General features: G+C 38.9%; 1 protein-coding gene across 12 annotated transcripts in view; it reads right to left on the reverse strand.

Annotated features, from left to right (window-relative positions):
- Positions 1-14,645, reverse strand: part of CDC14A (cell division cycle 14A) — a 292,061-nt gene that overhangs the window by 186,864 nt on the left and 90,552 nt on the right. For all 12 annotated transcript variants that reach the window (XR_005361147.1, XR_005361148.1, XR_005361146.1 and 9 more), the window contains 2 exons: positions 14,460-14,526; positions 11,381-11,443 (listed from right to left, as the gene is read on the reverse strand). Coding sequence is in view for 9 of the 12 variants with exons in the window: in XM_038541205.1 (XP_038397133.1) it covers positions 11,381-11,443; positions 14,460-14,526 (130 nt within the window). In the remaining 3 variants the exon portion in view is untranslated. The remainder of the gene's footprint in view (positions 1-11,380; positions 11,444-14,459; positions 14,527-14,645) is intronic.

Below are 14,645 nucleotides of genomic sequence, written 5' to 3' on the forward strand. Positions count from 1 at the left end.
CAGATCACACTGGACTATATTCAGTAGCTTAGATAAGCTTGATGGAGTAAACAATGACATTTGGGTCTTAAATCTAAACCTGAAAAAAATTAGTAAGAAAGCTATAGCTTTCAACTGACTAATATAACATAAGTTTACTTCAGTTAAGTTTCCCAAATTAATGTGTGCCTTCTTTCACAGTGAATTAAACAAACGTCAATATTTATCAATAATAAAATATTTAAGATGATACAAATTGGTTTTCTAATTAAATACACAAACACACTTCACAGAAATCTAGATAGGACAGAAACCAAAGGTACTCCCCAACCCTACCACACTTTACAAACAAATGTCTCAGCAAACATGAGGCAAGAAGATGGTTTTACCCCTTACATTCCAAAGCCTACTGTACTGCCTATCAAATGCTACGTAGGAAAACTGTACATGTTCTTCACTGTAAGAAAAAAATAATAAAACCTGAATCCTTGGGTGCCTAGATGGCTCAGCTGGTTAAGCATCTGCCTTCAGCTCAGGTCATGGTCCCAGGGTCCTGGGATCAAGCCCAGTGTCAGGCTCTCACTCAGCAGGGAGTCTGCTTCTCCCTCTCCACCATTTGTGTTCCCTCTCCCTATCTCTGTCACTCTCTCTCTCAGATAAATAAGCTTTAAAAATCTTTAAAACTTTTTTGAATTCCTGAAACGAATATATTTAAGTGTTAATACTCACTTTACTATAGAATTCTTCAGTCTAGAGAGACTCCTAACTCTGGGAAACAAACAACGGGCTGTGGAAGGGGAGGAGATTAGGGGGATTGGGGAACTGAGTGATGGGCACTAAGGAGGGCACGGGAAGGGATGAGCACTGGATGTTATACTACATGTTGGCAAATTGAATTTAAATACAATATTTTTTAAAAAAAGAATTCTTTAGTCTACAAAAGATTCACCAGATTTCTTTGAAATAGCTAAAGAAATCAAAGTTGCTTACAAAGTAAATAACAGTATTAAAACTGAAAAAAAAAGTAAACACAATCTGACTTGAAAACAAATTTTTACAACTTCTAAGAGAAACATCTATGCCAATGAAGTATGCTTGTGTTGTAATGGTCACAAATGGTCACAAATGCCTGTGATGTAATGGGACTGTAATGGTTTTTCAGTTCCAATACTGAAAAACATTTGGCTTTTTTACCATTGTAATAAACAGACAGTAACACAGAAAAGACAGACCTTGAGGTTAACAATTACAGGACTGATTCCCTTTATCAAGAGATACGTTTTCTAAGACAATACAGACAGTGTTTAAATACAATTCGACATTCCTTAAAACATTTGCTGAGCCTTTATTATAAATCAAGGACTATAACTTAGGTGTCACACAAAAAATAATTAAAAATATTTTCTCTGTGCTCTTAAGGAATATGAAAGCAAGTTGGAGTGATGACTAACAGTAATAATAATAGATGCAAATACATATAGAACACTGACTCTATGCGAGGCACTACTCTGTTACACGCAACTCATTTCATGCTTATGGCAACCCTATGAGGTGGGTCCTATTAGCTCCATTTTATACCCATTGCTATAGACAGAATTTGTGTCCTCTCAAAATTCATATGTCAAAACCTAATCCCCAGTATGATCATATTTGGAGGTCGCCTTTGGGAGGCGACAAGGTCATAAGGATGGAACCCTCATAAAGGGATAGTATCCTTAAAAAAAGACCCCCAGAGCTCCTTGCCCTTCTACAATATGAAGACAAGGGAAGTATACGGCTATGGAACAGGGCTACCAACGACCAAATCTGCTGGTTCCTTGACCTTGGATTTCTCAGTCTCCAGAACTATGAGAAATAAATGTTTGTTGTTTAAGCCACACAGTCTCTGGTATTGTTACAGCAGCCCAAACTAAGATATCCATTTAAAGAAAAAAAAAAAAAGTTGCATTACACTTTGAAAAGGGCTATAATAGGGCAGCCCTGGTGGCTCAGCGGTTTAGCGCCACCTTTAGTCCAGGTCCTGATCCTGGAGATGGGGGATCAAGTCCCACATCAGGCTCCCTGCATAGAGCCTGCTTCTCCCTCTGCCTGTGTCCCTGCCTCTCTCTCTCTCTCTCTCTGTGTCTCTCATGAGTAAATAAATAAAATCTTTAAAAAAAGAAAGAAAGAGAAAGAAAGAAAGAAAGAAAGAAAGAAAGAAAGAAAGAAAGAAAGAAAGAAAGAAAGAAAGAAAGAAAGAACTACAATAGAAGTATATAAGAGGTTTAACTATTTGAGAAATCAAAATGAATCACAAAATCTTTTTATTCATTAAAAAGTATCTTCCCTTTATTTCCCTCATTTCTAAAACAATAAAATAGTGTTGATGGTATAGTTGTATTATATAAATGCAAATATGCTGCAGTGATTGGCACTTTGTGTATTTAAAGCAGAGTAAATATTTGAGTTACTTGGCTTAAATTAAAATGCCATGCCATCTGGCTTTAAATAATCAAACTCTAGATTATTAATTCAGATTTGCTTTTGAGAGCAAGTGTGGTGGAGGGAGAAAGGAGGTCCCCATGTGGATGATTGGTTTGCCTCTGCTAGCTCCAGCTGGGGTGGGGATATTTGGGTGGTAGAAAACACTTAGGAGACTGCTCCAGCAGCTCAGAGCAGCGCAGCCTCTGCTAATGCAACTCCAGGGACCCAGGGTATGTTTGCAGGTGCCACTGCTCAAGATATGACAATTTGAGACCACAAACACATGTATAATTGTTGAAACTTGGAAGCAGATGCCCTCACTCATGGAGAGAGCCCTAGAGAAGAGCGGGCTTCAGGTGCACAAAAGAGAGAAAATGCTCGCAAAGGAGACTGAGAAAGAAGGCCAGAGAGCAAGGAAGAGAAAAGCATGAGATAGAACCTTAGGAATTAGGGAAAGAAAGCAAGCATCCAGAACTAGAGTGGCCACAGAACAAATCAAGTAAGAAGAGGGTCAAACACAACCATGTGGTTTGCTGGCTCTTCTGTAAGCACAGAGAGTTTCATAAAACTTATAGAGGTAAAGGCCAGCCCAGAACCAACTGACTGTAACAGAGTCTAGACTGCTCTCTTAAGAAGCTTGGAGGTAGGGTATCTGGGTGGCTCAGAGGTTGAGTGTCTGCCTTTTGCTCAGGTTGTGATCCCAGGGTCCTGGGATCAAGTCCCACATCAGTCTCCCCACAGGGAGCCTGCTTCTCCCTCTGCCTGTGACTCTGCCTCTCTCTCTTTGTGTGTCTTTCATGAATAAATAAAATCTTTAAAAAAAAAAAAGCTTCAAGGTAAAAGAGAACACAGAAAGCAAACTAAAGAGGAAGAAAAAACCATGGGAAATTTCTTAGGACAAGGTAGACCTCAAAACATTTTATAGGGGATCCCATTTTATAGGGGATCCCTCAGCGGTTTGGCACCTGCCTTTGGCCCAGGGCACGATCCTGGAGTCCTGGGATCAAGTCCCGTGTCGGGATCCCGGCATGGAGCCTGCTTCTCCCTCTGCCTGTGTCTCTGCCTCTCTCTCTCTCTCTCTCTCTCTCTCTCTCGAATAAATAAATAAAAATCTTTAAAAAAAAAAAAACATTTTATAGATTTAAGCAACATGACCTTTGAACCAGCAATGGGTATAGTGGATTAGCAGATATGGCAATGCTAGGTCATTCCACCTTATTAGTCACAGTGTCCAGGAAGGAATTTTGCTTCCTTAAACTTGTAGCTTTTAAGTGGTATACTCAGGACTATAGGAGAGCTCCAGGGAAATGCTTCTAATAGTTAGTTCTTTGAGTAGTCAAATCCCTGTGGGAGGCATACCTCCATAGTTCCTCCAGGTGGTAAGGGTGTGCTCACCTACCTGCATTCTGGAGCTTGCTTGACTCTAGTCTTACAGCAAGAATTCACATTTTTCTAGTTCCATAATCCATGAACAAGAGGGCAGAGCAAGCAAGCAGCACCCAGATTACTTACATTCTAGTTTGGTATACAAACTGTAATCCAAAGCAAAGCCCTGAAACATCATACCTTGGGTGTTCAATAGCAATAACTCCTGCTGTTGACCTAAGGTAGTATATTGAGCAATAGGAGACCTAACAAACACTATTCATTCTCAAGGTACATACATATGGGCACCCTCAGGAATGCACACTACCTAGTCAGGTGACAATTTACTTATTATCTGCAATGAAGGATGAGATAGTCAACCTGGACACTATCTCTGCTCATATATTAAGCTAAATTGAGGTTACATGGACAGCCTGGTTGAAGAAGACACCTCGCAATTTGTGTTGGACATAACTGGTTTTAAAAAAAAACTCACAGAGCACCGGAGTGGCTCAGTCAGTTAAGCATCTGCTTTTGGCTCAGGTCATGCTCCTGGGGTCCTAGGATCAAGTCATGCATCAGGCTCTCCGCTCAGCACAGAGTCAGCTTCTCCCTTTCCCTTTGCCTCTCCACCCCACTTGTGCTCACTCTCTCTCAAATAAATAAATAAAATCTTTTTTAAAAACTCACTTCTGAAACATAGATTGGTTGGTAATGAAAGAAAGAAACATCATTTAAAGATGTTGACTACCACAGTCAATATATTTTGCCCCTGGAGTGTTACTACAAAATCAGAATTCTTAATTAATAAGTCCTGGTCACTTTCCAAGGTGCTACATCCCTGATTTTAGTATTCAATCATTTATTTATTCTTTCATCTGGCCAATATGTAATGAGTGCCCACTATGAGTATACTATCCTGCTGGGTTACTTACTCATACAAAGATGAAAAAGGCACGGTTCCTGACCTCGAGCAGCCAGAGTGCAGGGATGTGTACAGAGTACCATGCAGCACCACGTGAGAAGAGCTCCCACGGAGCTGAGAATGACTTAGTCAGACATACTGACGTACATGTGATGGGCAGGAAAGAAGAGATCACAGGAAGAGGGGGAACAAGAGTGTGTTGCAAGGCACAAAAACATCAAGAAGCACTGCCGTCCAGGAAGCTATGTGGATTTGGGTCTGAGAGGGAAGAGGAAGAGACAAGAGTGGAGAGGAAGGAAAACCCGTGTCAAGAGGGCCTTTTGTGCCACAGTAAGGAGTCCGTATTTCCTCCATACTTTTAGTCAGTGTGGAGCCATGAAGGACTTAATGCAGAAGACTGGTATAATCAGACTCAATTTCTAAAACACACACTCTGATAGGAATATGGAAAAGGCCTAAGAGTCAAGACATCCAAAATTGAGCAACACTCTTGCAAACAGTTCCCACATAGGCTAGCTACACTGTAATGTGGCTAAGATCATGTGCAATCACATTCTACGATGACAGCAGTGCTCTTTTCCCAAATGAATACCCTGTAAGTGAAGATAGTAATAATAATGACTTACACAATGCTAGAACATCTCAGGAGCAAAATTTTCCACATTCAGCCTGTCATGGATGAAGGCAAAATTCTGTGTAAACAATTAATCTAATAAGCTTGAAGATGGGGTTTGTGACAAAGGTTGGACATGATAACTTCTGCAAGAATATAAGGATTCTATGGTAGCAGATGATAAGAATAAAGGCTCTAACCCCACACATGGAGAGGAAATTGCAGGCAGCCTCTTGAGGGGGAAAAAAAAAAAGTGCCAGACCTAGCAAATATACTGAGAAAACAGGAGGTACTTAAATAAACATCTGTTCAATAAACGAACTGAAAAGTTATCAGCTCAAGGCCATAAAGAGTGTAATGCAGCTTCTTGACTCTCACAGAACCAGGGTTTATCTGTACACCATTATTTCTGTTCAACAAAGCTTCCTAATCAGTGAAACAGAATGGAGTTGCCTTGGCAGGGACCAGGCCAGCCAGAGTGCCCAGGCCAGTTGCCAACAGCTATGAGCTATAATCACAGGGTACTGAGCAAATATTATCCTTTTCCACATGTGCGTTGATGAGAGAAGCAAAAGAAGGCCCTATGCAGTGACTCCACACTCAAGTGGGCAGTAACCAGTCAGTCTGTCACCAGGCCTGCAGGAGCCAGGTGCGACTCTAACCACGCCCATCAAGTAACCTCTGGTATAGTGGCCCTGGTTTGGCAGCATGTAAAAGCAAAGGGTCACCGTCAGTAATTCTGGGAAATATCCTCACACTGACCATGTTACTTCACCCACCAAAAGCACGTTGTTGTTGTTGTTTTCCTCAAAAAAGGAATGATTTATGGGAGGGAAAAAAAGATAGTGGAAGATATAAAATAACTCAAAGAATGAAGACAAATTAATTTCTTAGTTTTTGAAGTAGGCTTTATGTAAACTTTAAGCTCCATTTAATCCCAAAAGAAGTATTTAAGGAAACTCCTAGCAATTGCATAGGCCAAATTCTGGATGGGGTAATAAACACAAGCCACGCCAATGAGGCATCTCCACAAGCTTCCCCAGGGTTTGTTTCTTTGCCCTTCTCTTCTCCTCCCCTCTCCTGGGGAAATGATGCTGCTCTGAGAGTTTATCTGTGTATGGCCAACACAGAGACATCATCAAAAATGGCAAGCCTTCTGGTAAACAGTAGAAAGCCCCTTGGAGACAACCAAATGACAAACAAAAGACACAACTTCAAGTTCTCTTTGATGAATAATGACTTAAGATAATGCCTAAAAGCACCACCATCAATTTTAGGCGGGGCCCTATTTAGTAAGGATGGTTCCCCAAAGAAGAACTTTTAAAAGGCTGACTGAAGGCAGACTCTATGTATGGGTGTTCCTTCAGGGTCTCACAAGCAGAATACTATCCTACGTGAGCAGTAACCATACAGAGGTATGTGAGGGTACAGCTCCTCACATACCCAAAGGAACATAATTTGAATACTCAAGCTCTTTCATCTTCACTACTATTCCCGAGGGGAAAAGGTCTCTTTTCATTTTTCAAGTGAAACCATGAATGGCTACGTTTCAAAGGAGTGGCTGCTCTCTTAGTTCTTTGAAAATACCTTAAGAAACCTGATGGAAAAGTATGAACATTTGGATACTGATTCTTAGGAGAAGTTTTGGGACCATTTTCTTGCAGTTACTTTCTGGGATCTTCATGGCATAGCTGCCAGGATTATACCTGTATGATCAGTGCAAAAGTGAAGAATGCATGGTTCAACAGCTTGGTAAAGGACCTGAGAGATCACATTCTGGAAGATACTTTTGTTCACCAATAATTAATGGGCCATTTTGGAAGTCACATGGAAATAAAGCAAGAGCCTGAGATACCTTATCCCAAGCCTTTTAAATGTGACAGGGCTTAACTCTTATGTGAATAATTAGATCACCTGAAGCAAGGCAGCATAACCTGTTCTGCTAATCTCAGGCTTCACATCATTCCAAGGGACCTCAACAGTTCACGGCCAAGCCTGACCCTGCAGAATCTGCCCTCTACCTACATGCATCTATGGAGCACTTGAAATGTGACCAGTCCAGGGGCACCTGGGGGCTCAGTCGGTTAAAGCATCTAACTCTGATTTCAAGTCAGGTCTTCATTTCAGCGTCAAGAGTTCAAGCCCCACACTGGGCTCCATGCTGGATATGAAGCCTACTTAAAAAAAAAAAAAAAAAAAGTGACTAGTCCAAACTGAGATGTGCCATAGAGCAAACTACATGCTGAGATTTGAAGACTTAGTTCAAAAATAGGAATGTAAAATACTTCAATAATAATTTTTGTATTTTTTTAATATTTATTTATTTTTTATTTATGATAGACATAGAGAGAGAGAGAGAGAGGCAGAGACACAGGCAGAGGGAGAAGCAGGCTCCATGCCAGGAGCCCGATGCAGGACTCGATCCCAGGACTCCAGGATCGCGCCCTGGGCCAATGGCAGGCACCAAACCGCTGAGCCACCTAGGGATCCCCAATAATTTTTGTATTGATTACATGATGAAATGATAGTTTGGGTATATTGGATTAGGTAAAATATATTAAAATTAATCTCATCATTTCATTTTACTTTTTCTAAATGTGGCTACTAGAATGTTTAAAATATATATAATTCTCATTATATATATTTCTATGGACAGCAACGCTCTAGACCCATGAATTACAGAAGGAAAATAGGTATAACCTTTTTCAGAATGAGCAAAAGTTTATCTGAAGATTTTGTAAAATGAGTATTTTCCATGTTCTGCTGGCCTTGTCACTAACAACATTTATAAGTGGCATTCTATCATAAAATTGCCCTTCAATCTCACACAGAGATGCGATCTCATTAATTTAGGCTTTTTCTTGATCAAATTATGTATTAAATGTAGTTCACTCAAGAAGTTCCTTTGAGGGGCAGCCCAGGTGGCTCAGTTTAGCACCCCCAGGGCGTGATCCTGGAGACCCGGAATGGAGTCCCACGTCGGGCTCCCTGCATGGAGCCTGCTTCTCCCTCTGCCTGCATCTGTGCCCCTCTTTCTGTGTCTCTCATGAGTAAATAAATAAAATCTTTAAAAAAAAAAAAAAAAAGAAGTGCCTTTGAAAAGCTTCATCCTGAATATCCCCCACTAATCTAAGACTTACATTCTCCTAATTTGCTATCAATGATAAAATCTTACTAGGAAAACCACGTCTTCACTGGAATGCCTACTTTGTTGGAACACACTAAATATGTGTATCTAGCTATCCTACGAGATCATCCAATGTCCAAACTCACTAAAGCAGGTGAGAGAATGAAAAGTGAGAGAAATTATGGCAAGAAAGGATCAGGTCCACAGAGTGTCGGGAGGAGAGTTCCTTCATATATTCATTGAGCAGCTGCATTTATGAAACGCTCACTCCTTGAAAAGCGTCCTTTGTGATTTTCTTTTCCTGGGCTTTATGACAGAATGTGTGTGTGTGTTTGTGTGTGTGTGTGTGTGTGTGTGTGTGTGTGTGTGTATCACTCCCAGAAAGGAAGTAATTTGACAGAAAACTTTTAAAACGTTCACCAACTGCCTCCTGCCTCCCATTATTATCTGTGTTGTTATTGTTATTGTTGTTGTTGTTTATTCAGGTGACGGTATGACCACATTCTTAACAGACTTTTTTGTTTGGCTGGCTGGCTGGTTGGTTTGCAAGAACGATACTGTACTGTCTATTTCAGGTTTTGCAACAGCTTTTCCAACTACCTCTCAACATAAACATTAAAGTTTTCAAAAAAATATGAAGGAATGAGTAAAATGTCAAATAGTTTTTTTCTAGTTATTGTGGTATTTGTTCCTTCCTCTTCCTGAGTCCCCACACCATCTCCTTTAATGGAAATGGCATTAGCATTTTGACATATAATTTTCTCCATGCTAATACACATGGAGTGTGAAGCTTATTTGATTTGGAAGCCCACTTGAAGAAAAGAATACAGGGGCACCTGCATGGCTCAGTGGTTAAGCATCTGCCTTTGGTCATGATCCCAAGGTCCTAGAATCGAATCCCATATGGGGCTCGCCAGAGGGAGCCTGCTTCTCCCTCTGCCTATGCTTCTGCCTCTCTCTCTCGTCTCTCATGAATAAACAAATAAAATCTTTAAAAAAAAATACAGAATTATAAATATACAATTAGGTATATAGGACCTTAAAGGGTACCCATGGAAGTGGAGGTCTCTAAATTTTAAGCTTTATTAGCTCCACAGGAAATCAGCTCTGCTCTTCTAATACAGATATACATATATAGGTGAAATGGGATCTCATTATTGTTTATTAAAAGAGGGGATTACATTATGAGCGCTTATCTGTATCTTTTCTTCCAAAGAATATGTTAGAGAAATCATTCGAAGACACGCAATATAGCTCAAATTCCCTTTTTCACATCACTACAACCATTCCATGGTGTCTGTGTGTACTACAAGGATTCAATCTTCCCTTCTTATAAGTGGACAGTCTCTTTGTTTCTAGTTGGGGGACGGGGTTTGCGGGGATGAATTTTTTTTTTTTTTTTGCCACTAATAAAAATGCCATGAGAACAATGCTTTTTTGGCAAGAAAGAAAGTAAGCTAGCTCAAGATTTTTAATTAATTACACTAAATTTATTAATTTGAGGAGAAATAGCAGTTTTATGATGCTAAATCCTTCTATCCAAGAACTAGATATAAATTTTTCCATTTAGCCATGTCCTACCTCACAAGGAATTTGTGATCCAATAAGAAAAATAAAGCTGTACACAATCAGCCATGATAGAGAAATGGAAAGTGCAAATTGTAACATATGAAACTGAAGGGAGAAAGTACCCAAGAGAGTAATGATCTGTGTAGATCTGACACACACGAAATGGAGGAGGGGAAATGTTAAAGAGGGTGGGCATGGGGCAGAAAGGAAGGCTGAGCAGTTTGGGGTCAAGAATGATGAGAGCTCTGTTTTACGATCACTCAGTCACGTGGATGAAAGACCAACAAGAGAAGAAGGGCCAGGGCTCATTAGAGAGTGCTTATAATAGTCCACAAGGAAAGGCATGGCACCTGAGCCAAAGGGAAGAAAGGGAGAACAGAAAGGACAGGAAAGATGAAACACATCCCCAGAGTTCAAATGCTGCTTAGATTAGGGAGGGAAAGAGAAGCGCTTCTGTTCTTGACCTGGGAACTGCAGGATGGTGGTGCCATTGATACAAAGGAATGAAGCTTCAGAAGACCATGTTTGAGTGACAAGATGGCCAGTTTCTTTTCAGACATGTTAAGTTTAACATGTAAGCAGGATTTCCAAACAGAAATCCTGAACTAGAGCCCAAAGTGGGAGGGCTGCCCTCTGTTGCTAAGGATAGTGATACATTTCACAGGTCCTCTGGAGAACCCCAACAGATGAGCTCACTTGCATAGAATGTTGGGGTTTCTCATCTTCCAGAAAAGCTAACTGCTTCTAGACTCCTCCTCCTCCTATTCAGAAAGTGCTCTTCTTCACTGCCTCCTTAAACCACAACCTGGCTGGGACAGCCCTTGCCTAAACTGCATCGTTGAGCAGGCAAGATATTATTCGAAAGCTTCATGATGACAAGGGGAAAAAAACTCAGCCAACTCGTAGAACTAGGCAAATTCAGCCACATTTCAAAATAAAATTTATCCAGTCAAAAATATTATAAAATGCAAGTCTAGTTTTGTTTTAAACAGAAACTGAATTTTAAATTAATAGTAACTCAGAATCACTAGCAAACTATACTTTGAAATTATTTTTTCTTATAAACTAAACATGTAAAACAACTGTCAACAGAGGTTTGGTGGAAGAACATTATAGATATGATGTTTTTCCCAAACTAAAATTTTGGTGATTCCTGGTTCAAAGGCAATAAGCAAGCTGAAAGGACAAAACTGACAACTACAGAAAACTCCAGGATGCTTTTATTTTAGCAGCCATTCAATTTGCAATACCTGAGTGTTGGAGGGTGAGGAAGAGTGAGGAGGTAGGGGATTTTAATTAACATGAAATTATATCTTGCAAAATATTAAAATGTACAAACCTCATAATGTTCATATTCATCCACATCAAATGTCTCAAAGTCAAAAAATCCATGTTGTAATCCCTAGAAGCAGAATTTGAGTTAGTTTTTTCACGAAAAATTGGTAAGTCCTCTAGTCATTCCTAGAATGCCTGTTCACAGATGATCCTCATTAACCTGAAGGAAAAGCTTGAAATCTTTCATTTATAATGCATATCTAGAAATCACCTTCTAACATTAGTAATTTTGCACTGAAACTTTCTCACAAGTGGGACTTAATACTTAGAAAAGCACGAAAATATGTCCCACAAAATGTATCTAGAGTCCTAATTTACATTAGTTTTGTATAAAAATCAATTATGTATATAAAATGGAATATGCTAGCAAAAGTAGAGTTAAAACCTGTTGGGGGGATGTCTGGGTGGCTAAGTGGTTGAGGTCTGCCTTGGGCTCAGGACCTGATTCTGGAGTTCCAGGATCGAGTCCCACATCGGGCTCTCAGGAAGCCTGCTTCTCCCTCTGCCTGTGTCTCTGCCTCTTTCTCGGTGTCTCTCATAAATAAATAAATAAATAAATAAATAAATAAATAAATAAATAAATAAATAAATAAATAAAATCTTAAAAAAAAAAAACCTATTGGGAACTATGCAATTAATTCACATCTAACAGTGATTAACTTTTCAGATAGGAGAAGAAAAATCAATTATTCCTGAGGCTTTGTTTCTCTTTTATCACTAATGAGCCACTTAGCAAAAGGGGCATTTTTACTTAATAGGCCCTTAATTGTTCCTAAAACTCTTTGAGAGAATTTGTTTTATGGTAATAGCTACTGACAGAGTAAAAGCGTACTTGACTGCTCTTACAATTTAGAGGAAGAGCTGATATTTTTAACAACACAAAGAAAACATTCATTACTCCTTTTTATAACTAATGACTTAGAACTTTGAAAACTATCCAGCTTGCTAAGATACAAAATTTTGAAGAGGACAGTCTTTTATAAGTCATGAAGCTATTCAGATTATAATAGAATACAAAACCACTGTTACTTTTAAAAGTTACATATTCAAGTCTTTAAAAATAGAAGAAACTATTAAGTCAAGTTCTCGTACATCTATCTTTGAAAATACTTTAGAGACCAATGTTTTCCAAAATGCAGAACACGGATCACCTACAACAGAAGCACTTTAAAATACAAATTCCTAAACCCCATCCCAGAACTATTAAATGTGATTCTTTGGGGGTAGGATCAGCATTTTAACATGCCTTCTAGGTGTTTCTTATAAATGATAAATTCTGACAACACTGGTTTAGTCAACACTTGTTTTACAAGCAAAACAAATTTTTTAAATCCTTTCACCTTTAAACAAAGCAATTTAGTGGATCCAGATGCACCAATCCAGTGAAAGCAGTGAGAAAAATATACTAAGGACCTACAACCTTCCTTCCTTTCTCTTCATTCAAAGTGTGTGTTTGTACATGTTTCTGTGTGTAGTTCACACACATGTGAACTATGCTTATGATGATGCCAATACAACAAAATCAGAAAGCTATGCTTCCTAAAAAGGCAAAAATGCAGCCACACTCTGTCTACATTCTTAGGAGTATGATACTCTTTGTCACAGCAATTGCCCAGAACACAGTGGCTTATTATGTAAGAGAGAGTATGGGGAAGGGTAATGTGTCTCAAAGACATGTTGAACACTGCCAAATCTTCTAAAATCTCATCTACATTTGGGTAAAATAAACCCAGGCACTTGATGGAACAAGAAATTCACAGAAGACTTTATCCATGAACAAAGTCACACCTTTCCTCTATAGCAGGAAGGATGTCATAAATTTCTATATCAAGTTACCAAGTTACCACAACAGGCGGGGATATTCCAGTGTGAACTCTTTCTGAACTTCATAAATTTATAAAGAAACAGCCTGTACCAGACGTTAGAACAGGCAAAACAATAACAACAATAACAATAAGTAAGTTACTTTTTTCCCCTCGGGCATACTTTTTAAATGCTATCACAGTGAATTACATATTGAATAATATCTCCATAAGGGTTCTTAACGTGTTACTAGAAGTCTGGGTTTGTGACATTATTTGCGGGATGTTCTAGAGCATTTTGACAGTTTTTAAGTGAAAAGAAAAATATTTGAAACTATTTTAAACTTTTACAGAGCTTAAATTCATTTATAAACGATATATTAAAGTCAAAAATAAACCCACAAAACTAGTATACATAACCAATTTTCTCAACTCAAAATGTAACAAAATCAGTTTTGTATTACATCAGAGAAAAACTGGAACAAGAGTCACTGCTGATAGTGTGTGTATAATCCGTAATGACCCTTGCCAATGGGTTATGCAATATGTACATTCCTGACTGATGATAAATCATGGCTATACATTCAAGATGGAATCATGTACTCTGAACCTTCATTAGAATTCACAGTATAGCATGCACTGTGCATGACTTCCCAGTAGATCGATGCTTCTAGAACAACCTTTGATTTATAAGACACCCTGATATATTAGAAAGCTCCAAATTGATAAGGAAATGTGAGTTAGAATTAGCCCTCCTAATAACTCCCTATGGCCCTAAGAATAACTTACCTTCTCTAGGATTGTTTCCTCATCTATAAAAATGAAATAATAATATCTGGCCTACTTACTCCTTCATAGGCATGTAATAATATCCAGATAGGAAACCAACATGGAAATATTCTCCCCCACAGTAAAAGAGGTGTGCAGTGGCTTCCTATCTCTCCCACACTAAACTCTAGCTTGATAAGGAAGCCGCATCAGTGACAAAGCAATGTCACAGGCAGAGCAGCAGATAGAAATGATACATCTGCCCCAGAACAGGATTAATTTAAATAAGAAAGAGAAAGCCCTTCTACTGCAATAAGGAGTTAGAGTTACTCCCAGACACTCCTCAATTTGCCCGACAGTCTACATTTTACAGACCATTCCATCAAGAAGTGAAAGCCTTCTGCTCACTGCCTGTCCTTTCTTCTCTGCAATGACAAACAAGGATGTTGAAATTATTCTTTTTTCATATTTTGAAACTTCTATGTCAACTACAGCAAGGAGAATTATTATTACCTTTCTGATTCCCTGCAAACAGTCGAGGATGGTGAGATTATAAGTGCAATTTCCAAAGGAAGCATCCCTATAAATACAAAAAACAAAACAAAACACTAAAAACGCACATTCAGAACATTCAAATAATAAAATACCAAAGTCAACTGACGATATGCTTGTTTGGCTTCACAGCTATCAACACGATAA

The sequence above is a fragment of the Canis lupus genome, chromosome 6 (genome assembly GCF_011100685.1).
Source record: "Canis lupus familiaris isolate Mischka breed German Shepherd chromosome 6, alternate assembly UU_Cfam_GSD_1.0, whole genome shotgun sequence".
In the NCBI taxonomy this organism is placed as follows: Eukaryota; Metazoa; Chordata; class Mammalia; order Carnivora; family Canidae; genus Canis; species Canis lupus.